This window comes from Drosophila bipectinata, chromosome 3R (assembly GCF_030179905.1).
Source record: "Drosophila bipectinata strain 14024-0381.07 chromosome 3R, DbipHiC1v2, whole genome shotgun sequence".
NCBI lineage: Eukaryota > Metazoa > Arthropoda > Insecta > Diptera > Drosophilidae > Drosophila > Drosophila bipectinata.
This window is the reverse complement of record NC_091739.1, coordinates 14,063,317-14,089,504: the sequence shown is the minus strand read 5'-3', so window position 1 is coordinate 14,089,504 and position 26,188 is coordinate 14,063,317. Positions and strand designations below refer to the sequence as shown.

Genomic DNA, 26,188 nt, shown 5'->3' with positions numbered 1-26,188 from the left:
TTTTAATTGAAAGGTTAAGAAACTTGCACTTTTTAGAGGCAAAGTCAAGGGCAGAACAGATTAGTATCAAAGATCAAGAATAATAATACCCGGCTTTACGTGCTTACGCAATCTTCTCGAACCCGAAAACCTTTACACTTTCATTGACTTGGGGCTCGAACCGATCGAATACTATTCGGCTTGAGTCGATCGGGGTTAATCATATTGAGGCGCGCGACTCGAGGTGTGAACAACACGATAGAAACGGCCAATTAAGAGACAAAACGCTTTTTTTCTGCCATTTTGAGGCATTCATGTTGGGGGAAATACAAAGAATGGGTTCTTTGTTTTTTCTTTTCCATTTATTTTTTTTTTTTGCAAGCACCTCTTCTGTATTCAAATGCGGAGTTTTATATTAATATGTACTTCAGAGGCGGTCCACTTTTTGAATTGACATAAATTTACATAATTTTTGGGAGAAAGAACATCGACAGATATCATCATTGACATCGTCATCGAGAGATTTGCAGCGCAGATTTCTGAATGGACATGATATAACGGTTCTGATGAATCTAGATTAATGAAAGTGATTTAAACAAAGTGTGCATACGAGATTAGCAGTTCCTAATGCGGTATAAAAATGATCCATCTGCCGGCGAAAGGCAGCAGATGCCATTTCGCCATGAGACTGTTCGCAGTAATTTTCTGGTTAGGTAAGGGTCTAAGTCTTGGGATCTATGTGGGGTCCGTTTTCATCTGGATATCTTTCTCTCCCTTGCAGGCTGGTCCTTTGGCCTGACCAGTGCCAAGAAGTCAAGCCCGGAGACTGGCAGACTTATAGCTAGTCTTCAGGCTGCTCCCGCTCCAGCGCCACCCCAGAGTGTCATCTATAAGCTTCCGCCTCAGCACTACTACCCGCCACCACCACCGCCTCCACCTCCACCGCAGCCGCACCACTGCAACTGTCCGCCAGGGCCACCGGGTCCACCGGGACCTCCTGGTCTACCGGGAACACCTGGCCCCCAGGGCTCGAAAGGACACAAAGGCGAGAAGGGCGACCGCGGAGAGAAAGGGGAGCGCGGACGCTACGGTTTGCCGGGACCTCCAGGAATTCCTGGCCCTATTGGACCACCCGGCCTACCAGGTCCTCCGGGACACAAGGGAAAAGATGACCACCACGGTCATCATGATCACCACGATCATCATCATCACCATCATCCACCGCCTCCACCGCCTCCACCACCACCGCCGCCACCGCCTCCTCCGCCACCACCAACCAACCCGCCACATCACCATCACCATCACCCGCATCCTCTGCCACCCATCCTTCCCCCACCTCCCGTGATAATTCCTATTCCCGCCCTTCCACCACCACCGAAAGGCGGACATCACCATCACAAGGGTTCCAAAGGACCTCCAGGACCACCAGGACCTCCGGGTAAGCTATTTTCAATAAATTTCTGTGATGCTCGATATTAATTTATTAAATATACTCAAAATATCTCACAGGAATGGGTGTGCCAGGCCCTCCAGGACCTCCAGGCACGGTGTATCCCCCTCCACCTCCTCCGCCACCACCACCACCACCGCCGGCTCCTTATCCTCCACCGTATCCGTATCCTCCCCCAGCTCCTTACCCACCACCCTCCCCCTGGATTCCAGTGCCAGTCCCAGTGCCATGGCCATCCAAGGGTCATCACAAGGGTCACCACCATGGAGATAAGGGTCACAAAGGCGACAAGGGTCACCACCACCACTACTACCCACCCCCGCCACCTCCTCCACCACCTCCTCCGCCGTATCACCATCATCCCTCGCATCATCACGGGGATGGACATCATCATCCCTCCCACCATCATGGTGGAGATGGATGGCACAACCACGGAGATGGCCACCACCATAACCACGGCGACGGGCACCACCATAACCATGGAGATGGACACCACCACAACCACGGAGACGGACATCATCATCCTTCCTCTAATCACGGAGGCCACCACCACGGAAAGGGAGGATCCAGCCACTATCCTCCACCACCTCATCATGGAAAAGGTGGAAATTCTGGAAACAAAGGAGATCCCAAGGGAGAAACTCCTCCACCCAAGCCCACCGATCCAGAACCCACCGATCCGAGCGAGGGAAGTGGAGACAAGCGTGGTGACTTCGACTTCCTAGACAACGATGTAGAGATTGTGGAAAATCTAGACAACCTAGTCGATGAGAATGACATGGCAGAGGGACAGGACGAAGCCCCATATGAGCAAACTGGCTATGAGACGGAACCCGAGGAGTTCGATTACAATAACTATTATGAAAACAACCTGAACCAGGCTGAACCCAATGATTCCATTGAAGAGCCTTACCAAGAAGAGCCCAATTTAGATGCTGAATCTCAAAGCGAAGCTGCCGGAGATCAGGAAATGGAGGAACCCATAACGGAGGAACCAATCGAGGATCAAATGCAAGACCAAATGGATGTTGGTACGGGATTTGATGAGAACCAATCTTATGAGACTGATCAGATCGAGGAACGTACTAGCAAAGGACCTATAGTCCTGGCCATTGGGAGCCCCAGAAATCCGTTTCACTTCTATGCCTATGAACAGTATAATTAAAAAAACAAGCCACTGATATACGTTAATAAAAAACCAAAATATGAATATATAAATTACCTTTTTATATTGTGTTTTCGGGTTTGTTAAAATCGTTCTACCTAATATTTTTTCGCTCCGTGCTCCTGTAGGAACCTTAATGTTGGATGACCTCAGTTACTTTTTAAAATTAAGCCATACAGATTCCTACTTTCATAGATGAAATTAAATTTGTGGCTAATATTTTAGTGATATACTAAATGCCAATGAAAGTCATAAAACTAATAAGATTTTCTATTATTCATCAATTGGATCATCTGCTAAAATTGTATAAAATAACAGTTTAAATAAATAACCGACTAACTCTTTTGTTGTCGAAAGACTCGATAGTTCCGTTGTTCTTAGAAATGACTTGGGGCTTTGTAATCCTTTATTTAATCGAACAATAGTCAATGGCATGTGAAAAGTGAAATCACAAAGAAATTTCAACAATAATCCCCCTGACGCGCGACAAAATTTGCAAATCTAACATCTTTTCACATAATACAATAAAGTATTGTTTGAACTCAAGCTTAAGGTTATCAGACGAAGCCGCAAACAAGTAAAAGTTTTAGTTTAAGATACTTTTTTATTCTAGGTACTTCCCCTTTCTCCCAATTACTGAAAAAAACCGTAAAACCTTTCGCCTAATTACTGAAAAAATATATTTTTAAATATTTTCTTTGCCAACTGGTTCAAAAACAAACATATATATTTTTAACGATAGCCAAACTTATTCTCGATTTTTACGACACCCGCCAAAACTTAATTTTTCCTGTTTCCCTAACTATTTTGTGGAAACATTAACCCAATATTCAAATAGAAATTATGGAACGATAACTGTTTTCTATCCTATTCTTGCATCTGATTGATCTACTATTTTATTGCCAAAAAGAATTTCCGTGTGACGTCTAGAATTTCGCTAATTAAGATCAATTTGTATGAGGACCTTATAAAAAAAATAATCATTAAAATCTATAAAGTTGGGCCAGTTATTGTTCCATTTTGGCCATGTTAGTCTTTTTATTGTTTTTGGACAGACAATGGGTGTGGAGGAAGAACATCTGAAACTAAAAGTGAATGAACCTAGGCAAAAAAGAAACATATTTGGTAATAAATAAGTAATTAAAAAAAACAGTTCCACGCTACACGTGACTACATTTTACAGATTTTAAAAGTTTCAAATTAAATTACTTTTCTTTGAAAATAAAAATGAGATTAATGGAAATTAACCCAGTGGCGAAATTAAATTTATGCAAGACCGTTTAGCTGGCTGCCATCTGATATTGACTCAGCTCGGATTAAAGGTGTTTCTAATTAACCCATTATTTAACGGTTTTAGTAGGCTATATAAGACGGGTTCTAACCTGGCCAGGTGAACACTCTCGAATGGTGGGCCTCAGCATGAGGCTGTTCGCTGTTTTGCTTTTATCAGGTGAGTAGAGCTATAATGTTGTCTGAAAAATCAACTAATAATTTTATTTTTTTGGATAGCTATAATCTCTTTTGGAGAGGGATCATGGATTTTAAGCTCGACTCAGCCTGTTAAAGCAGATACGCGGCCCAGGGCAAAGAAGCCCCTATTTAAAAACTATGATCTGTACTTATATAGACCCGAAACTTCCTACTATGGCGGATCACATTGCCAATGCAGACCAGGACCTCCTGGGCCACCAGGGCCTCCGGGGCTGCCTGGAGTGCAGGGCGATGAAGGTCCCCCCGGAGAAAAGGGAGATCGTGGTGATCCGGGTGAAAGGGGAGAACGTGGCAGAGCCGGTAGACCTGGTTACTATGGCTTCCCCGGACCCATAGGTCCTCCTGGGCCTCCTGGAAAATCCGTAATTCACCACAAAAGCGAACCTCCTCGAATTATTTATTTACCCGCCAAATCAGAGGGCAAAGATCCACCCAAAAAGGAAACCTCAGGCGACGAAAATCCAATTAAGAAAGTAAATAAACCGCAAACAGCACAAACTGATAAAATTAGAGTTCACAAAGTTAGAACACAAACAAACCAAAACCACAAAAACCCAAGTCACAAAAGACCAACTGGTAACCATGTTTCCGTCAATCGCAAAAGAATCAATCAGGCCATCAAGCCAATCCCATCTAACAAGAAAAGAAAACCAACTACTAGGCCATCGTCCCATTCCCAGAAGCATAAACCTAATGTAATCTCACTTCGGGATCCTAATTTTGAAAGTAGTAAACGAAAGGTAATTAAGACAAGTTCAGGAAATCGCAAAAACTCGACCATCTCAAATCACAGACCATCAGCGTCAAAAAACAATGGAACCCACATTAACAAGAATCCGATTTTAACAAAACCAAAACCACTTGCTCATTTGAATATCAACCAAGTGGCATCGCAGAAAAAGAAAGAACCACCTATTAAAAATGTACAAATTAAACAAAATGAGTTGCCATTGGATTTGGCAAACTTAAGCAAAGATTCAGAGCCAGAACATCCAGAAAAAACACCATTATTAGATGAAGTGACAAAAGTGAAAGTTGACCAAAATGATGTACTAATTAAAGAAGTAAATAAAGAGGAGTCTCTTACAAGTATAGCTTCAACAGAAGGAGAGGGATTAAACAATCATTCGGAGACTACAACTGAGAGCATTAACTCTTCAACAGATAAATTAATCGTACAGGAAAACTCCGGGACTAAAGATACCGAAAGTCAAGTTAATAAAAAACCAGAATCAGATACACCACAGGATATTCTGACAACTACTACTGAAGAAGCTCCTTCTTCTGCGGAAGCCCAAATCTTTTTGGATAAAACAACTTTAAGCCCCAATGAAAATGAAAAATCAGAAAGTCAAGAAACCACAACTGTAGCAGAAGATTCAATAAAAAATGATTTGGAGGCAGAACCTGAAACAAATATTCAGATTGTTGAGGAAATTACTGAATCTATTACTGAAACATATGATGTTAATTCTTCAAAGGATACTTTAACGGACCCTATTAGGAATGAAGACATACTGGAAAATTCAGAGACTCCCTCTACAGAAAATACCCCGACGACTACTGAGCCTGAAGCCACGACAGATACTTTTTTAATATTGAATCAGAGTTTCACAGATTCAAAAATTTATCATATACAGAAAAATACTGAAATTAAACAAGCTTCCAACAAAAGCGAAGGGTTTGAAATATCACCGAATAAAATAATTTCTTTAAAAATAGAAAAAGCACCAGAACCTCAAGAAGAAGCCACAGCTAGTCCAATAGATGAGGAAGAAACTAAGGATACTACACTTAAACCCACATCTATCTCAGAATCATCAGCAAGCCAGAATACTTTCTCTATTGAATTCACAACTGTCTACCCGAAAATGGAATCCATGAAATCTCTTGTCCCTCAAGAACATAACATTCAATCAATAAATCTTGAGGAATCCTTGTTTGATGTACCCACATCTATAATAGTTGATAAGAATCCTGAAGATACTACAGAGCCTGTTTTAATGGAGGTATAAATAAAATCATGAGTCTGAACTATATCTTTAATAAAATCAAGAAAGAAATATACATTTTTTTTTTATTTTTCATGGGGAGTATATTTATTGTACTAACTTAAAGCGTTCAATTTAATACATAACAAATGATTAAATACGAATTGAAGCCTTACTCATTATGCAAAAAAGTAAGATGAAATATAACATAAAACATGGGTATCTGAAGGCACAAATTGGACCCACCAATCTTCCACAGATATAAAAAAAAGCGTACATTATTTTTAATGTACCAGTTGAGGTCTTAGATCTTGCCACTTGCTAATATCAAGGTGATGTATATCGTTGCAGTTCAACAGTAAGTTCCTATGGGAAAAGCAATTTTTAATATGCATTTTTCTAATCAAAAATATTCTTAAACTCACTGAGAATTGGGGAATACAAATACGTTTGGCTGAATGTAGTGCAGATAGTCGGCGTTGTTGCAGAACAAACTAGCCAAGCTTACTTTACGGATCTCGGCCAATTGATCTAAGGGATGAAAATATTAAATAATTGTTTTCACCTGTAAGTTACAAAACATACCGCGAGTAAATCCAGCGCTATGATTATCCCTCTCAAAGAAGAATCTATCACCACGTCGAGTGTTCAAGAACTGTTTTCCAATCACACACAAAAGAGTTGGTCCGAAAAGGGCCTCAGGTACATGGTATTCCAAAGAGCCACCCACACTCAGCTCCACATCATCCGGAGTGGCATAAAGCCGACGCAGCAAAGAGATTTTCTAAAAAAGAAGGGATTTTAAATAGATTATTTAGTTAAAATTATGCTTTTGCTGATATTACCTCGCCAGGAATTTCATGAGCGAATTCAGCCCAGTCCACAGCACGCCTCAATCCACAAAACTCTCGCACGTCGTTATAGGATGCCACTCCAAAGTCTCTTGCCCTCTGAATATCTATGGACTTCAGATCCGATCCGTATTCCTCAAACTCCTTGCGATTGAAATAGTGCTTAATTTCACGGTCAATATTTCCATCGGATTGCTTGTGCAACTGAGTGGCCAATCCTCTGAGAAGAGCAGCGTAATTGTCGCTGGAGTCCAGCAACTTAACGGTCTCCGCGCGGTCAAAATAATCGCTGAAGCGCAGGGTCTTGTTGGAGCTCCGATTTGGAGCCACTAGACTATAAGAAAGAAAGTTACATTAAAGTAATTGAAATTAAATTTAGGATAAAGATAAGAAAAACCTACGAGAACCATCCGGGGATCTGGGTGTGGGCATATCTGAAGGCCACGGCTGAAAACTCAACATAGGGGCCTGGATTCACGCTCTCGTCGTAGTCGTTGACATACTCAGAAGGCTCCACTGGGTACAGCAGTCCATTCAAATAGGTGTAGGTGCGACCCAGGATCAAGGGGAGCAGATCGTAGTAGGTAATCTTTTGGTACTGAGCAATATTGATCTTTCGCGCCTCCTGGAAGATGCGCTCGTCATCGTAATCTGCATTCAAAAGGGCCAAGCTCTCGGCCAGACGATTGTGCTCCCGCACCAGAAGGGTATGGATAACAGCAATGGTGGGCGAGAATCGATTCCGTATATCCGGCAAGCTATAGCACTCGCTTTTGGTGCCGCACTCGCCATCGAAATTCCGGTTCACCGGCAGCCAGTGCTGTCCATTCGTGTAACTGGTTCGGAGAAGACCACCCTTGAAGAGCCTCACATTCCTATTCTTAGCAGGGGTGCTTCCATACACGGAGGAGAGATCCAGATAGGCAGTGGCTACCGTAAGCTTCTCCGGATAGGGTGTACGGCTCCTAGGACAGATGGCATCGGCTTCGGAGGCACTGCGGGCGAAGGGCAGACAGGTCTTTCCAGTGTGATAGGCTATGGGTCCTCCTCGGGGTAAGGCTATGTTGTCACAACGTGGATTTCTCGGCTCCGAACAGCAATCCTTGGGCGCTCCCTGCAAGCTCAACTGGCTTATGTCGTGGGCCACAAACTGGCCAAACTGCATGGCGGCCATGGTTCGATAGCGATCGTTCCTGGTTTGTTCTCCATACAGCGACAGGGAGATCAGTCGGGCATTTGGAGCCTCAATCACCTGCCTGGGAGGCAAGAGCCTCCTGTACTTGGAAACAGAGATTCCATAATCCGGATACAGCAGGTTATTGCAGGCTCCATCGATGGTGCGGTAGTGCAGGAAACGTGTGTCATTCAGGCAATTGGGGGGCGGGATGCTGCACCTCAAAGGTGGTTGATGCGATCCGAGCGGTTCCACCCATCCGTTTTGTGCCGAGTTGCCACTAAAATCCTTGATCAAGGCATCGAAACTGGAATCACTAACCGCTGGACGAACTTCGAATTCACTGCGTTTGGATCTGGACAGATGATCCATCGAGTACGGACATTTTGTGGCCAGTGCCACCGCCAGAACACTCAAAGCCAGTAGTAAGTACCGCATAGCACAAACGACGCCGGAAAACTTAATGCACCATGCATGTCGTGTGTGAAGCCATATATAGATCTTCGCTGCACGATCTGCGTAGCACTCAGACGTGATAGTGCGCAACGGAATTCTCGGTAAGATGTCCAAGATTGTGGAACGTGCAGAAATATGCGAGCATAATTTCCAATATTCGGTCGACGCCAGCCGTGGGGGTGAGCAGACTGTGAATGCAGCTATAAAGTCCAACCGAACGTGTTTACGGTTCACAAAAAAAACGTAGAATGGTCAAGTTCTTATAAAATAATGAAATCATACAACTGATAAAAATAATTCAGTATTTTGGCAATATTTTTTCAACCATCAGCAATGAAAATCTCTTCGCATAAACAAATCTGACTCATTTATTTCTTTATCGAGTATTACGTTTTTTTTTACTTTTTTTCTACTTGTAAATATCACGGCCTTTCTAGGCTAATGGATAGGAGTATTACTTTCGTAGCTTAAAAAAAATTAAATACATAGATTCTATGTAACATAGTTATATTAAATATTGAAACTTAACAAGACACTTCTATGTGTCGGAACATAACATAAAAAAAATAATAATATGGCTGTCACGGGTTTAGGTTTTAAAAAAAAAGTCTAAGCTTAGGAAGTACATATAAATTATGCCACAGGACAATCTTTGGACTTAACCAAAAATTTCTTCAAGCCGGATGGCGTCTGAAGGTAAGAGCTAAGTATCAACTTCCACTTGTGATGATAAGCACGATATTCTGCGAATAGGGAACTTCCCTCTTCATCTTTTAGATTTTCAATCTGATGCATTAGTCTTTTTAACAAACACCAACAGCTTCCCAGTAGCAGTACAGGGTACCCTGCATCTATATCCGAAGAATCAATCCTGTAATTTTAAATAAAATGTAATTAAAACTGATTTTATGGTATCCATTTTTAAAACACTCACATGATATCAATATATTGTTCGATTATTGAACGAATAATGCAAAAAATTTGGTGGTAAAGTGCGGTGTCTTCGAAACAGGTGTCTTCCTTCTCCATTACATTAATTATGTGCATTATTATAAAGCTGGAATGCTCCAGAAAACCTAAGAATTAAATACAATTATTAATAATATAAATAAGAAATGATTAACAATATTCGAACCATTTGTGGCGAGGAACGTGGAAAATTTGAGCACTCCCAGTAATCGCATCGGATGGCCATGCGGGAAATGTAAGGTAAGAAAACTATTGTAGGCTCCATACAAAACAGACAAGTCATGTTGAATCCTAAAATCTAAAATATGTTTAACATTATAAACACATATAAACTATAGTGCTTAAACTAAAAAACCTTGTGGGGATGTTTTCCAATCGGAAACTTTTTTTTTGATATGACAAATAAATGCCATATTTTGTCGAATCACATCTGGAGAAAGGTTTATGCGTTCAATACATCTATCCTCAATACTACAAGTTATTCCAAACTAAAATATAAAAGAAAAATATTAAATTATTTAACCATTACTCAGGATGAAAGTACTTACAGTGTGATTTTCATTACGTATATACAACGGGAAATCGTAGCCCAGGCCTTGTTCCATACACGTTGTTGAGTGCAGCGCGCTTTTCTTTATGAAATCGCAGCACACAACCAATTCGGAACCAGATTTAACTTTTTTTGTTGTAACTCCTATAAAATTTCCGCTTGACATGCAACTAAAATGAAACATAAAATTAGGAAAAGTATAAACTGTGGTTTCAAAGCCAAAACTTACATTACTTTAACGTTTTCTTCCCCGCAACAGTGACGAAAGGATTTCAACGTCGAACAAATGGAAGACTTCACTTGACGATAGTTTCTGTTACGTTTTCCTCTGGTAAAATACTGCATAGCAAACTGTTGAAAGCGTTTGGTGAAGGTTTTCAACAATTCACACCGCTTTGAAGTGTTCAGGGTTTTTATTTTATCAGCTATTTCCTGTGCGTTTAAGGATTTCCCCTCTACAATATCTTCAACACAGTCCACTTCAGTATTGTTGAGGCAAAGTGAAAGCACCTTATTGATAAACTGGTATATGGGACTCTCAATTGCCATGAACTTGTCAAAATTATTCCCGCAAACATCAAAAGAATTGGTTACGTCATTGTAACAGTTTACAAAATCAGCTACCGCATCCAGTCCATAATAACTGAATGCATTTTCTTCTACACGATCCATTTTCGTTTTTAGTTCATCAAACTCTTCGCTTGGATACTTATTCTCATTGATGGCTTCTTTAAATGGTGCTAATTTCTCATGGTGGGAGTTCAATAGAACGTGAGCTGCCAAGCGCAGAAGAATGGAACCTATTACCTTAATCATATCTTCTTTTTTAAGTGCTAGCATATAAAAATATTTCTCTTTAAGATTGGTATCGTTGTAAATAAAAACAGCCAACCGAAATGCTTTCGTTATGATTTCGATGTAGTTTTCTTTGGTCACCTTGTGGTAGTCGGGCTTGTTGGCCAAAAAGTCTCCATACATGTTATACTCCTTCTCCTCCTCTTTGGCATGTTCGAGTATGAAGCTCCAAGCCTCTTTGGCACTTTTTATTTCTCTACTTTTAAATGAATTAAACGTAATTTATCTTATATATTAATAGTAATAAATATTATACGAACCCGCCATCAAGAGCAAAATCGACTAGAGCCGGTAATATATAGTCAGCTGCTTGAAGAAACAGTCGATATAAAGTTGTCGACTCCAACAATGGTATAATTGCTATTTTAAAGCCGTAACATTCATACTGATGAATCTCCGCGTCGTCTTTCATGCATGATTCAGAGCAATATGTTTTGTAGCGGCAACCAGCACAGGTGTAGACCAATTCCTGGGGAGATCCGCACAGATCACAGTTACTAAATGGTGCACCAAGCTGATAGTAGGCAGGCTCCTCCACCAACACGATTTCTCCTTTGTCAATATCAGTGGTTGCAAACACTCCAGCGTTTTTGCCACTGTTTTTTGTATGGAATTATAATACTATTAATATATACGCATTAACCTTAAATTCTACTTACATATATACACAGGCACTGCTAGCATATGGTATTTTTCGTATCAGCTTGAAACCCTTATAAGGTTTAATGGGCTCATGTGTTATCTTGGGTTTAACCTCCTTAACTACACAGGTGCTGATTTTCGCTTGGTATTGCGCCAACAACAAAAGAAATCCTTTAACATCTAAAATATGGAGAATAGGAGTTAAACAATATATTTATGTTTTCGATAGAGGTTGCTTACCGGCACTGTTGAGTGGTGGTGATTTTGCTACAAAGAAACAATTTTAAGTTGAATTACATTTAAAATTATAGAAAGCGTTTTTACCAATCATCTCGTTGAGATCGGCAAGCCTAGCCTTTGCTGTATTAAGTTCGCCTGCCAAAAAAAGGGAAACACATGAAAGAATCCGGGAAATAACAATGCCCTCTGGTGTTTTGAGTTTTGAATCTAAGCTCTCGTAAAACGTCAAGTCTTGAACGGCTAGCTGTAAGGAAATAAGAAAGATTTCGATTAATATTAGGGATAAAATTGTTAACAAGCATACTTACCGAGTAGCGATTCCTTTTCATATAATGAATGCTTCGTGCTAAGACAGCATCTACGAATGTGTCCGTGTTGCAAGGTGCCCGGCAAATGATTTCGTTCATGAGCTCAAAAATCTAAGGAAAATAATTGAAAGAACAATAACCACATAACTTTAGCAAGGCTTACCAGCTTCAAGATAGTCGGATCCTTTTTGTCCATGTTCTCCTTGGCTACGACAAGGCAACTGGGAGCTATATCCGCGAAATGATTGAACACCGCATCCGTTTCTTTCTTCAGCACTTTAAGGAAGAGCTCAGATTCTCTGAAAAAGATAGCTTGCTTAAACTCTTTACAGAACACGTTGTTTTAGTCCAGCAGTACATAAACCGTCATTTTACAAGTTTGGACCCATAAATGTGTACAAGAAACTTCATGATTTTTCTATTTCGTTTTTTGCACCAAAACACCGCACGCACGTCATACTTACATCAAATTACGCGGAGTCAGGACCATGGACATTGTGTCATACTCCCGAGCCCCGGGATTGGGGTCTTCAACCAGATATACCGGAATTTGGTGCATAATTTCATAAGAAATTGCAATTAATCCTTGCAATTGCACTTTTGAAGCGAAAGCGGGAAAGAATGTGACCAAATTTCAAAGACGTTAAAAATACCAATATTTACTAATATAGTTCCTGTAAAATAATAATATGAGAAGTTTTTTTTTATATATATTTTTTTTTTCTAAATTGTTTATTAAATTAACTGTTATTGAATAAATTATTATCACTAAACTCCGAATGAGGTTTATTTGCAATAATTTAAAGTTGGTATTTTGGGTCGCACATTTCGAGCTTTCCGAAATGAACTAGTTCCAACTGCTACAAGCATACTTGTAACACTATTTATGAATTAAAATCTTTAAAAATGGGGAAAACTTCAAAAGACAAACGCGATATTTACTATCGACAGGCTAAGGAAGAGGGCTGGCGGGCTAGAAGTGCCTTCAAGCTGCTCCACGTGGACGAGGCATACGGCATACTAAATGGTAAGTGCGACATGTTGCCAAAAAAAAGTATGCATGAGATTGTAATGATAAACATTTCAAATATGTATGTATGCAGGTGTTCAGAGGGCGGTGGATCTTTGTGCAGCACCTGGCAGTTGGTCTCAAGTACTATCACGAAAACTCTACGATACCTGCCAAACAGATGACGAGAAGGCCGCCGTTAAAATCATTGCCGTGGACCTGCAAGCGATGGCTCCTATTCGGGGAGTGATCCAACTGCAAGGAGACATTACAAAGCAGTCCACAGCAGAAGCCATCATTGGCCACTTTGGCGACAACAAGGAGGATAAAGCCCAATTGGTCGTCTGCGACGGAGCACCGGATGTCACCGGAGTGCATGAGATGGATGAGTATATGCAGCACCAGTTGCTAGTGGCTGCTCTTAGTATAGCGACCTGCGTGCTCGAGACTGGAGGCACTTTTGTGGCCAAAATATTTAAAGGCAATGCCACTGGGCTTCTAAGCTCTCAGATGAAGATTTTCTTCAAAAAGTTTGATATCTACAAGCCCCCCAGTTCAAGGCCCTCGAGTATAGAAGCATTCGTGGTCTGCTCCGACTTTTGTTTGCCAACTGGCTACATACCTCAAGTAATCAACACAGCACGGGATGATATCCGAATCTTGGCCCAGAAAACTGGATCTGAAGTAAATCGAAAGCTTGTGCCATTCATTGCATGTGGGGATTTGGGCGAACTCAATGAAGATGCTGAGGATTCAGAAGAAGCAAGCGACGTAAGTTAAAATATTTCTATTAATCTTCAATATTTATTATAAATTAGGAAATTCAGGACGCGCAATATGCATACGACGTTGTCATGAGCGATGCCTTCTATCCCCCAGAATTCAAGGAAATCGTTAAACAAGTCTACGAAGAACAATTACAAATAAGCTAAATGTCTAAAATAAAAATGAACTTAAATAGCCTATGTTATTCTTATACTGGTATTCAGTTGGACTCGGAGTGTGATAGAGTATGGTAGCAGATATAAAATTAGACAACAGAGAACCTAAATACCTAATCAAAATATACAATGTTTTAATTCCAACTCTTCATACTTAGTGAGTTTAGTTATTTAAGTGATAGTTTCCTTTGCTCTATTTCAAGCAGTTTCCTTTTAAGATCGATTTTCTCCGCCATTAACTGCTCCATGGCAAGGTGATGCCTTTTGTCCTCATACAATTTCTGTTTGTACAGTAAGCAGAATTCGTTAAGCGCTAGGTGTACACTACTGGCGGAATCGTTCACCAGACTTATGTTGTCCTTAATCTTATCAAGCAGAGTCTCTTCTTCCATAACCCGGCTGTTGGCCCGCGGCCTCCTGCTTGACTGAAGATACAGAGGGTCTATTTCTACTTTGTCCTCATCGGGTTCATACACATATTCGGCAGGGGTTTGCAGAGATCCGCCGCTATCGTCCTCCGGCACCACATCCTCCACTTCGTCTACGTCGAACTCGGTGGTAGAATTCTCGTGCATGTCATCGTCGTCGGAAACTTTCATTATAATTTGGCTCACATCTTCGTTTAAGCGGCAAAGGGTTGCAATGGTTTCCTCCGATGAATTGAGACTAGTGCCAAATGGCATGTTGTGCATTTCATTTTGCTCAACCTTTTTTAAGATAAACCTCTTCCAGTCTTTCAGGGCCTGCAAGGATAACAGATATTTGGGGTTACAGATTTTTGAAAGTTTTGGTAACAAACCTTTTTCCAGGTAGGTATATCTTTTCGCGGCGGCCCATGCCTGTTGAGTTCATTAGTCAGCTGTTCCCATAGAGACTCCAGATTATTTCGCGTCTCCCACGTCGGATTCTGCAGCAGGCGTGGGTGCTTCTTTACAAAGTCCAAAAGAATCGCCTCCTGTGTAGCGTTTCGAGGCTTGGCTTTATTGCGGTCCATGTCACCTTCTTGCGGTCGACGGTGGAACTTAAACTTGTGGCCTCGAGCCATAGCCGTAGTTGGATGCATTCTGTTCATGTGTTTACTTAGATTTGTGGTAGTGGTCTTGTACGACAACTTCGCCTTGCAGATGTTGCACACCGCGTAAGTGTCGTCCACCGCGCGAAAGAAGCACCAGATTTCGCTCGTCTTGCGCTTCATTTTGGCTGCATTCAAAAATAAATTGTGATAAAAAATAACAATCTGCGAGATGCGTAAACAATAACTTATGGAACCAGCTGCGTCGGCGGGATCTGGATCAAACTATCGGCTGATGGAAATCTTCAAAAACATCTTGTAGACAACTATTTATGTTTCCTATGGTTTTATTTTAGATAAATTTAAAATTTTACAAAGTATATGAAATTAATAAAAATATTTTATTTAAAAAACAAATAAAAACTATCGAACCAAATCCGTCACCCACGATTCCTGTAATCGATAGTGGATAAGTGCGCCCGCCCGGCCATCGCTAGGTCACACTGACAACTTGTCACTGACAAGTCATGATAATTTTTTTAAAGCAATAGTTTTTCGCAATGGACTCGTTTTTCGGATTCGACACCAATTTACCGGTAAGTAATCTCGCCCCCACGCAGGTGCTGTGTTATTTTAGAGAACAGGCCGCAAAGAAAGCCGCTATTCCGCTGGCTACTTTCCCTTGAACAAGAAGAGTCTCGAAGTGTACACCACACGAACTTTTCACTTTCCGAAATGGGGAAACGAAGGCCAAAGAGGTCTAGAAATCTAGGAATTACTTGGACTAAGTTGCTGTATTATATTTCCAGGATGAAGATGGAGGCGACAGTCGCCTTGGTGAGGAGGACTACGATGCTCTGAACGACGAGACCTTCGGCTCGGCGATAAATGGAGACTGGGAGGAGGCCCACGAGACGATGGTGCGCCTCGGCGGCAACGGAGAGCGGGCGCGAAATCGGGTCGTGGACGGGGACTTTGGAGAACCCAGTGACAACGGAGCCTTCCGGCACCTGAATCTGCTCTCCTCAGCGCCCTCGTCTAGTGGATCCACACCGGCTCCTTTCCGACAATCGCGTAACATCGGCGACTCTGATCTAGAGCTAAACATCTCCGCGATGAAGCTGGACGACATGGATTTGTCCTCATATGCCGACAGCGAAGCCGGGGGTCTTAGCAATCGCATCAACTTGGACTCCAACGTGTGGACCTCGCAACCCTTTCCGAACAGTCAACCGCCCCTTTTCAGGGAAAACCTACGCAGCGCTTTCAAACCTCAGCAGCCGCAACCACAGCAGCATCCTATGATGAAGCCTCCGCCAGAGGCGAATGCGAACTTTCCTCCGCAGGGATTGAAAATCACCACTCTTGAAGACATTGAGCGGAATCTGATTATCCAGCAGGCATCTAAGCAGCAACAACAGCAACAGGAACGTAAAATGTTTGACGACTTTAGCCTGGCCAACCGGAGGCAGGTGGCCACACCAACTATGCTGCTTCAACAGCAACAGCAACATATGCAGCAACAACAGCATCTACAACAACAACAGCAGCTACAGCAACAACAAAAGCTGCACCAGCAACAGCTTAACCAACAACAACAGCTTAACCAACAACAACAGCTTAATCACCAACAACAGCAACAACTTAATCAGCAGCAACAACAACATCTTAATCAGCAACAACAACAACAGCTTAACCAACAACAACAACACCAGCAGCATCAGCAACAACAACAGCATCATCAACAACAACAGCAGCAGCAGCAACAACAACAGCACAAGGGTATAAATATATTATTCTGGTATTATTATATCGGGTTTCAACTAAACTCTACTTTCTTTACATCCTTAGCACCTCCTGGCTTTCTAGGAACGCCTCAGACCTCTCCACCTAGGCCAAATTTGGGTTTCCCTGGACCTGGACCTGGCCCAGTGCCCGGCCCCGTGCCTGGTTCACATCCACTGAACGAGCTGCTACCCACGCCACCATCGCAGCCGCAGCTAAATGGGCCTGGTGGAAACCGTGTGCCTCCCGGATTCATTTACCCGCCAGCTATGACAGGAAACATGCCGCCACTGCCTAACCAGCACCCGCTGATGCCCAACTATCCGCTGAACCTACCACTGAACTATCCGTTGCCCAATGGCGGCAATCAGCGCCCACTGCCCAATCCCCATGCCCTGCCAACAGCGCTGAACAACTTCGCTATGCATCCAAGCTTTAATGCCATGCGCGCAGCAGGCCTCCATTCAACGCCACCATTTATACAACCCGGTCACCCTATGCCACAGCCTCGGATGCCACCGCATCCAATAGGCCAGCAACCGCCGAACTCGATGTACAACATGTTCAACATGCGGCTGGTGCAGGAGATACAGCAAAACCATCCGCTGCTCCAGCAAGCGGCTGTGGCGCGTCAAATGCAACAAAGTCGCTCGGGTTCTGTGACCAGTGATCGGCAGAAGCAGCCATTGCCGGGGCAGCAACAGCCGCACGGGCGCCGACCTGATGCCACAGGAAATCTGCCACAGGACGACTATGATGAGTATGCTAACCTCATGAGCACGCGCGACAAGCACTGGCTGATCGGCATCCAACTGTCACAGCTGAATACGGATACGCCCTATATTGACGATTACTACTATACTGTGTACAAGGAGCGTAAGGCACAGCAGAACGGACAAACGCGTCAGAGTCAGGCGCATAAGGATAACCAACTTAATCATCCGCTCACCCAGCCGCGCGGCCACGCGCAACTGGTACTTGTCCAGCTGGGCAACAAGAACGGAACGCGCAACGGTCACGGACGCGAACGTCGCAATTCGGAGAATGCCAACAACACTAGCGGCCACACCAACAACGGCCCAGGCAATAATAATACGCTGCCCGGTTACATATTTTCACCGCTGAAATTTGAGAACTCGCTGGGAAAGCTGCAGTACGGCAGTGTAACGGCTCCGCGCAAAATCATTGACGCCGACATTATGGGCGCGGATTCGAATGCCGGGCTAGATACTAGTGCCACATCCTCAACCTCTAGCACGAATCCCAAGTCGCATGCTGGAACTCCATTGTTGCCATCCAACGATCGCGATATCAATCCAAGCAGCATGCGCAAGTCGCGTCATATTCTGCTGCTGATCGAAACGCTGTACCGCTATCTGTTAAAGCTGGAGGATCTGGAGAGTCCCGAGGTCATGGCCACTATAGCGCTGAAGAAAAAGAAGGAGGCCGAACGAATCGCGGCCCTCGAGCAACTGGAGATGGCCAATAAAACGCCCGAAGAGCGAGCTGCCGAGGCTGCTAACCCGCAGTCAATGAATCCACAGTTGAAGAATAAATTTAATTACGAAGTGGAGACGAATTCTGCTTTGGTGAACAAGTTGAAGGCTGGTTTGACCCTCGACAAGGTTATCGCCATGATGAATGTGCGCAAGGGAAAGGTATATCGTACAAATATTTGTTTATCATTCGAAACTAATCTAATTTATGTGTATCTTTCAGATACTTTTACGTCGAATCATGCCTTTCATTGCGGATCAAAGCATTTGTTGGACCGTTTGGAGCGGTATATTCTGCTCGCTGCAGACCGTGGTCAAGAAGGACAAGGATGATGTGGAAGGAGTCCTCTACGCACTTTATCCTGAATTTAAGAAGCACATAAGCAAGGCCAGTTTTGAGAACCTTGTTAGCATTTCAGCTGCCATCACGCTAAACGACAAAAAGCTAACAGGAATTTTTTGCACTCGCGTAAGTATTTATTAACCTAATGAAAATTATCAAATAAAACCAACTATTAATTCATTACCAGTTTGGCATCCTGTCATTGGTTGCTCTAATACTACGGGCCGAGGAAATTTACGTGGCCCGTTCCGACCCCACTCTCAACGAGGAGAACAAGCAGAAGTGGCGGGAGTTTTTAACTCAGGTAGCATCAAGCCTCAATCTAACCATTCAGAATCAAACCATCTCGGCGGCCATCGAGTCCGATGCGATTCAGCCTTTAATGGACCACTTTGAACGGTTTAAAGACCTTAAGCTCGATGCCCTTCTGGCATTAATCACTGAAGCCAGGCAACAAATCGACTAGGTTGAGTTGTAGGTTTATTTTTCACGCTTAATGGAAATGTTTCAGAAATTGTAAAATGTATGTAGCAGAGTTAATTTTTTTCTTTACTCAATTACACATATGTTTGTATAAATTATGTATCCGATACTTACATATGTACCGTGTTTACTTTGAAAAAACAAAAAAATATTGCTACAGGGTATACAAATCTCACACAAAAAAAAATGAGATAGTACTCAATCGTCAATAAATTTTGATAATAGTTTGTTAGAAACGTTATTTTATCCAAAATTATGTGCACTTTTTAAGAGTCAAGTAAAACAAAAAGCAAAAAACACAAAAAAAAGAGGCAAAGAGAAAATGTTTTTATAAATAATATCGAATGGTAGGTTTTGCTCATTGTACATACTTATATCATTTCATATTTGATAAGAAGTACTTTTTGGCATTTTCCTTAGAGATTTTTGAATGATTAATCCACCCTAAGATCTGTTAACGAGAGCATTCAGCTTATTTTCATAATTGTCTTAAAGGCTTAAAGTTTTGGCCGACATTTTTAGAAGCAAGGAATTACAATATCTACGTTTATGAATTTTTCAGCGCCGATGCAAATGGGCGCTTCACATACTCATATAAATTGCAAAATCCAACTACATATAATAGCAACTATTTTCTGGTATATGTAAATATCGGTTTTATGACACTTCTACTATAAAGTAAAGTTTTTGGGTTTCATTGAATGAAATTTTGTGTGGAGCCCGTTAAACGAATCGAGACATTCAGCATAAATGTATAACTACATAAAATAGGCAGTGAGAATGGTGCAGCCGAGGACGTGTTTATTGAAACAAAATGATCAAAATTGTGATACATTTTGACTTTTAAACGTAAACGAAAACCAGAAAGGCGGATGGAGTTACATAGTTTAACACACAAAGAAACATTATAATTGAAATTAGAAAAGCCGCAATTGTCATATTTCTGGATTTTTGTAAACCCAGCGGATAGATATTTGTTGTAAGTATCCGTTGTGGAGCATCATAATTTTATTTTGTTTTTATTTAATCGACATTTTCGATCTTATCATTTTGAGTGTTGTTTTTTAAGTCATATATATTTTTATACCAAAATTTATGTTTTTTTCCTATAATTGTAATAATCATTGCAAGAGTTTGGCGTAAAATTAAACAAAAAAAATATACGCTTTTTAAGCAAAAAACGATAAAAAAGAGTCAAAATACGGTAGCTGCATAAGAAACTAAAAGCATATACAATAATTATTGTAGATTTATTTGTATTTATCACTTGCATATTTAACTTTGCCGATTGAGAAACAACCTTTGATTATTTTTATAATTTCAAAAAAGTATAATAAATAAAGCATACCATTTCACAGGACACTGTGACTCTTTACTTGGTACTTGGGTCTGGCTTATACATGGGATCAATTAAATCCAATTTTCCATTTCATTAATATATTAACTACAATTTCCTATATTAGTTGTTATAATGTGGGGGGACAATCGCATCAAAGGAGCGGTGACAGACCGTGTTTTGTGGCTGTCTGTTTTGTTTTTGGCGCAGAATCAAGCGTCGAAGTGTCGGCAGTTGCTGTCCGTGCGGGACATTTTGTTGTTCGGAGGCGCCAAAGTGCGTAACAAGTGGCGGCGGCGGCGCTGTGGAATTGTTGCAAATTTCTGAGTCGACGACGCCAACCATGGTGGCGACGGTCACCAAGACGACAACTTGTCGGCAGCAGTCCGCCCAGCGCTAAGGGATGCGCCCCGAAGCCCACGCGCCCCAACCCACCCCATTTAATGTTGCCGGCAAACACACTTGGAAAAATTACACTAGTTAAGACTCGGAATTTAACTAAAAAATAAAATAAAATAATTAAAAATAAGTAAGACTTAGTAAGTCATAAATAATACATATCCTTTAAAAAATGGAAAAATGTATGGGACCATATGGTCAGGTCCACATCAAAGGCTATATCTTTTCCAAAACAAATCCGATTTTTGATCGGGGTACCTTAAATGATTTGTGGATCGATTCTCCATCAATCTGCATCAAAATCTCGAAACAAATTAATTTTTCGATTTTTTGTCAAATTTTCTAGGGAGTCCCCTTAAAAAATGGGGAAAATACGTGGAGGCTCAATATGCTCCACAGCGATTGCTATATCTTCGCTAATAATCATCGGATTCTTGAGTGGAATACCTTAAAAGATTTGTAGAGCGATTCTCCGTCAATCTGCATTAAAATCTAGAAACAAATTAATTTTTCGATTTTTTGTCAAATTTTCCCCTTTGAAAATGGGGAAAATGCATGGAGGCTCAATATGCTCCACAGCGATTGCAATATCTTCGGCAAAATTTATCCGATTATTGAGTGGAATACCTTAAACGATTTGTAGATCGATTTTGCATCAATCTGCATCAAAATCTAGAAACAAATAAATTTTTCGATTTTTTGTCAAATTTTCTGGGGAGTCCCCTTCAAAAATGGGGAAAATGCATGGAGGCTCAATATGCTCCACAGCGATTGCTATATCTTCGCTAATAATCATCAGATTCTTGAGCGGAATACCTTAAACGATTTGTAGATCGATTCGCCATCAATCTGCATCAAAGTCTGGAAACAAATTAATTTTTCGATTTTTTGTCAAATTTTCTAGGGAGTCCCCTTTAAAAATGGGGAAAATACATGGAGGCTCAATATGCTCCACAACGATTGCTATATCTTCGGCAATAATTGTCAGATTCTTGAGTGGAATACCTTAAACGATTTGTAGAGCGATTCTCCATCAATCTGCATCGAAATCTAGAAACAAATTAATTTTTCGATTTTTTGACAAATTTTCTAGGGAGTCCCCTTCAAAAATGGGGAAAATGCATGGAGGCTCAATATGATTCTTGAGCGGAATACCTTAAACGATTTTTAGAGCGATTTTTCATCAATCTGCATCCAAATCTAGAAATGAATCAATTTTTGCCATTCGATTTTCCATTGCTGTGCATCAAAACCTATAAACAAATTATTTTTTAAATTTTGTGTCGAATTTTCCAAATTTGTGCGAAGGCTGTATCTTTGCCAAAAATCAACCGATTCTTAATCCTCCGGTAGGAGTTTTTTAGCTTTATAATTCTCTAAGTTTAAAATTTATTTTGTTTTAACCAAACTGCTTTAAAAAAGCTTTCTTTAAGTGTAGCCAAAGGCTAGACTTAGACAGACGATTGCGGCGACCGGTCTTCTTCGGCGACGGCGACAATGGCACGACGACAACACCAGGACAACAGGACCAGGACTCTGGGGCGGAGCGAAGCAGACAGTGGCGCAGTTCTGGGCAGGACACAGCGGATGCGGATGCGGATACGCAGAACTTTGATTTGCGAACGGGCCAAGTGAGCGCCACGCCACTGGGCGCCGTTATTATTGCCACCATTGTCGCGTCAAATGCCGCTGCTCTCACAATTAGATGCGAAAATAGCCGGCGCGTCGATGATGACGAGTTATGTCGCGTCTATCTGCTCGTTGTTTTTGTTGACGACTCCAGGATTCGTTCAGCTGGGGATGGGGGTTAAATGGCTTATTTTATAATTTCCAGATACAAGTGTAACTCAAATGATCCTTCCATTAAATCGAGAGACCTTTTAGTGTCCTTAAGTAATTAAGACATGACCCCCCTTCTACTAGGTGACCTTATTTGGCTCACCTGTCGTATAAGTAATTTATTGGTTCATCTGCTTGACCCACATGTCGTATGAGTAATAAGTTAGGCCATTACCTGCCTTAAGATCTGGTGAACCTGTTAATTAGCGGTTAATGACATTAGGTATGTTTGTTTGGATTTGCCTTATTGTTGCCAATAATCTGCCGGTCTGCCGGAGTCATTCAAACTTTCGCAAATGTCTAGCGCCCTCGTGCTGTGTGGTTTAGGCCAACTTCGGCCGACAGACGCCACTGGCACTGTCGTCGTCCGAAGCCAGCCGGCAGCCAACATTTGAAAAACGAAATGGCGCGCAGATTAGACACCACTAAGACTAGACCAGCTAGACGCGTAGTGACGCCACTAAAAATTTATGTACTTACTTCGTACGTTTTTTTTGCGATTCCCCCAATTTTCTTTCAGTTTCGAGTATAGGGTTTCGTATTCTGTTTGCCATTATTGGGATTTATGGAAAGAAGGGGAGCCGCAAATAATTATTCTTTATGAATATTTCGTTATCAACATTTTTGCAATTGTAATGAATAGTTTTGTAGGAAATATACATATGTATAACTAATCAAGATCATATTCCCATTCTAAATATTAATCCTAATTATTTAGTTCCCATACTTCGAATAAAATATAATAACTTTTTTTTTAAGATAATACTGCTAATAAAAAGCCAGAGATCTGGTAGCAGCGGTAGCCAAAAACCAAAACAAACAAAAACCAAAACATCCAAGGCGTCCTGCCGGAGGAGCCAACAAAAAAAAAGAGGAAAACGACAATAAACTCAAATATCCACACACAGCCGTATGAATACCAGTATATGGAAGCATGAATGGCTGAAGCTAACTGACAATGAGTCAGAAGTCGGAGTCGGGACAGAAGTGGCGTCGGCGTCCAAGGATTCGGCGTCCGTGGCGACGTCGCCGCCGGCGAGTCCGTGTCCGTGCGCAGTGGTCGCAGCAGTCCAAAAGTCCCAAGTGCGCACCGCTCAAGCAGACTCCGGTCGTATCCTTGCCGCGAGTATAAAAGGACGAGTCCGTGTACGGATGGCGCTTAGTTGGTTTAGAAATGTGTCACGGAATACGTCCGATTAAACCGGATTACGGCAAATATAAACGCGGGCAATTAAAAATATAACAATCTCATATGAAATAACTCAATAATATTTTAAAAAACTTTGAGAATATAAAACATTTTGAAAAACTTTTTAAATGACAAGCTATCCAGGTAAGAAAAAATCACCTCGATAGTAAGTTTTTCTTTTTAGAAACAAAGTTTTACTTAAAATTTATATTAAAATAGTGATAGTGCTTTAAATAAGTGTTTTAAAAATATTTTATAGAAAAGTTAGTTTTTAAATAGATATAAAATAATATAAAAACCAGCCAAAAAATTATATTTTTAAGGGAAAAACAAAAACATGGCCTATTTTAGAACCATTTTTTGATCTTGTTTGTTTAATTAAAAAACCCCAAATCTAATGACTCATTTACTACAAAATTATGTGAATTTCCGTTTATTTAGAACCTAAACTTAAAAAAAAAAAACAATAAAAAAGAACAGGTAAGTCGATCTTGCATTCGAGGGCCAAAGAAATTCTTCCGACATTTAGGGACACACGCTACTCAGATTCATCTTCCTTGAATGAACTCTCGAAAATTAGCTTATGAAATTCAAAACCCGGAGCAGTTGTGGGGCGAAGGCGAAGATGATGTTGTCGGTGGCGAATATCAATGAGTAGAAACAAAAGGTCTGCAGCTCGTTAAGGGGCATACAAATCTGGAAGAGTGGCACAGGATAAGATGATGATGGAACGATGTTAAACTGGTTTTTTCAGCTCTGCCAAGAATTTCGTCGGTTTCGGAGGAAGTCCGCTGCAGATATGCGCTCGAATGCAGCCAAGAATGCGTTTCTCCGACATCCGACGATGAAGGGCCACCCAAGTTGGCTCCTGTCAACTGGACAATCAGTCAAAAATTCTGTAAAAGAGATCGTCCGCCGATCCAAGTGCAATTAAAACTTATTAAGAGTGGATTACACTACCCGGAAGGAGTGTGGGAAAACAGAATGTGCCGATTTAAAATATTAATTTTCATTATAGCCCCTAGATCGATTTGCCCTTCTAGAGTCTGGATTGTTTTTCAGGTTTCTGAGAATTCCTGGGGGCTGAAAATTAGAAAAACATTTCAAATGAGCCGAATTCCTCAGCTTGTCGGCATTTCTGAAAGCACTGCCCCAAAACCGAGGCCGAAACCGAAACTTGATACTTTCCCAGCATGCCAACTCGTAAACCAGCGCTGAGCGAGTTAAGATTTCATAGATGTCCGTCCAACTACTACAACCCACACTAAATACATATAGTTATGCTAATATACTTGTATGTACATATGTACAACTTTATGCATTTGTACATAAAATGACGTCACCACCATAAAGATTACATTCTCCAGATAGGCACACGAGGTGATGAAATTTGAAACAACACCTCTGAACAAATAAGCAAACAAACTATATCTCGGATCATGCGATATATTATTTAAAAAAGCTGAGGGAAATAAACAAAGTAATCAGTGTTTGTCCCAGCCATGTATGCACCTTTATTTCGAAATTATTATTCATAATAAATGACAGCATTTTTAAGAAACTACAATTTTTTTTTTAAATCCCTCTATATAATTACCAACATAAGTTCATAACAAAAAAGAAAATGTCGGTTCCAGCAGGTAACTCCTACTCTCTTATTATTTGTTTAACGTTTGCGGAATGTCCCGGACCTCATAAGAAAATAATGTATTCAAACTCCTGCTGTCCTTTCCCGGGGTAATGCTTCTTTAAGTCAGTGGCCCGGTGCCGATTCCAGGGTTCTGGCTTATTTAACGCTCACGACGCCAGAGTACCCGGGACGGCGACGAACGAATTCCTCCTGCCAACATCCCAACATCCAGGCGATCGCCACAAGTGGCCTGTGTTCCCTGTTTCCGACCTGTTATTATCGTAATGACGGGAGCCTATTTGCTTTTGTGTTTTCGAGTCGTCCAAACGAGAGACAATTATGTATTTTTGCTGGGTTCCTACTGGAGCGTCTGCCTTGCACTAAAAAAAAAACAGTTGGTCTTAAAAACTTAAAATTTTCAAATAAAAAAGTTAGTTAATATATTTAAAATACTGGCTTTACAACTTTTTTGAGGTACATAATTTTTTAAAGACTTGGTTATAGTTTTATTTTGTAGAATACATAAAGTTTTCTCAGTGTAGTTTCTGATCCTCGCTGGGAGTGTAGGGTTTTTTGTGTCTGCACGCTGCAGGGGCGCCAGGTTG

General features: G+C 41.3%; 7 protein-coding genes across 8 annotated transcripts; 4 read left to right on the top strand and 3 right to left on the bottom strand.

Annotated features, from left to right (window-relative positions):
- The first annotated feature begins 661 nt into the window (after positions 1–661).
- Positions 662–2,594, top strand: LOC108129217 (uncharacterized). The gene is made up of 3 exons (XM_043211639.2): positions 662–692; positions 761–1,417; positions 1,489–2,594. The coding sequence occupies exons 1-3, from the start codon at positions 662–664 to the stop codon at positions 2,592–2,594; spliced, it is 1,794 nt and encodes a 597-aa protein (XP_043067574.2).
- A 1,370-nt stretch (positions 2,595–3,964) lies between these two features.
- Positions 3,965–6,138, top strand: LOC138926740 (uncharacterized). The gene is made up of 2 exons (XM_070281892.1): positions 3,965–4,044; positions 4,104–6,138. The coding sequence occupies exons 1-2, from the start codon at positions 3,999–4,001 to the stop codon at positions 6,098–6,100; spliced, it is 2,043 nt and encodes a 680-aa protein (XP_070137993.1). The 5' UTR covers positions 3,965–3,998; the 3' UTR covers positions 6,101–6,138.
- A 140-nt stretch (positions 6,139–6,278) lies between these two features.
- Positions 6,279–8,815, bottom strand: LOC108129370 (peroxidase). The gene is made up of 5 exons (XM_017247339.3): positions 7,329–8,815; positions 6,922–7,261; positions 6,662–6,860; positions 6,502–6,607; positions 6,279–6,442 (listed from the first exon to the last, which is right to left on the bottom strand). Exons 1-5 carry the CDS (start codon positions 8,537–8,539, stop codon positions 6,361–6,363), a joined length of 1,938 nt encoding a protein of 645 aa, XP_017102828.2. The 5' UTR covers positions 8,540–8,815; the 3' UTR covers positions 6,279–6,360.
- A 92-nt stretch (positions 8,816–8,907) lies between these two features.
- On the bottom strand, positions 8,908–12,752 carry LOC108129295 (uncharacterized). 2 transcript variants are annotated; one of them, XM_070282285.1, is made up of 13 exons: positions 12,586–12,752; positions 12,285–12,420; positions 12,122–12,232; positions 11,898–12,057; positions 11,814–11,840; positions 11,591–11,753; positions 11,192–11,527; positions 10,306–11,130; positions 10,075–10,246; positions 9,882–10,014; positions 9,693–9,824; positions 9,492–9,633; positions 8,908–9,428 (listed from the first exon to the last, which is right to left on the bottom strand). In XM_070282285.1, exons 1-13 carry the CDS (start codon positions 12,678–12,680, stop codon positions 9,191–9,193), a joined length of 2,670 nt encoding a protein of 889 aa, XP_070138386.1. In that variant the 5' UTR covers positions 12,681–12,752; the 3' UTR covers positions 8,908–9,190. The 2 variants fall into 2 exon arrangements, with proteins under 2 accessions (XP_070138386.1, XP_017102746.2); XM_017247257.3 differs by having other exon boundaries at positions 10,306–11,127.
- A 202-nt stretch (positions 12,753–12,954) lies between these two features.
- Positions 12,955–14,095, top strand: Trm7-32 (tRNA methyltransferase 7-32). The gene is made up of 3 exons (XM_017248020.3): positions 12,955–13,148; positions 13,225–13,901; positions 13,958–14,095. The coding sequence occupies exons 1-3, from the start codon at positions 13,028–13,030 to the stop codon at positions 14,060–14,062; spliced, it is 903 nt and encodes a 300-aa protein (XP_017103509.2). The 5' UTR covers positions 12,955–13,027; the 3' UTR covers positions 14,063–14,095.
- Positions 14,096–14,213: 118 nt separating this feature from the next.
- bdwf (bedwarfed) lies at positions 14,214–15,469 on the bottom strand. The gene is made up of 3 exons (XM_070282286.1): positions 15,332–15,469; positions 14,871–15,271; positions 14,214–14,814 (listed from the first exon to the last, which is right to left on the bottom strand). The coding sequence occupies exons 2-3, from the start codon at positions 15,264–15,266 to the stop codon at positions 14,239–14,241; spliced, it is 972 nt and encodes a 323-aa protein (XP_070138387.1). The 5' UTR covers positions 15,267–15,271; positions 15,332–15,469; the 3' UTR covers positions 14,214–14,238.
- Positions 15,470–15,553: 84 nt separating this feature from the next.
- On the top strand, positions 15,554–20,550 carry Patr-1 (Protein associated with topo II related - 1). Its single transcript, XM_043211990.2, has 5 exons — positions 15,554–15,679; positions 15,893–16,865; positions 16,935–18,526; positions 18,588–18,833; positions 18,895–20,550. Exons 1-5 carry the CDS (start codon positions 15,644–15,646, stop codon positions 19,171–19,173), a joined length of 3,126 nt encoding a protein of 1,041 aa, XP_043067925.1. The 5' UTR covers positions 15,554–15,643; the 3' UTR covers positions 19,174–20,550.
- The last annotated feature ends 5,638 nt before the right edge of the window (positions 20,551–26,188 follow it).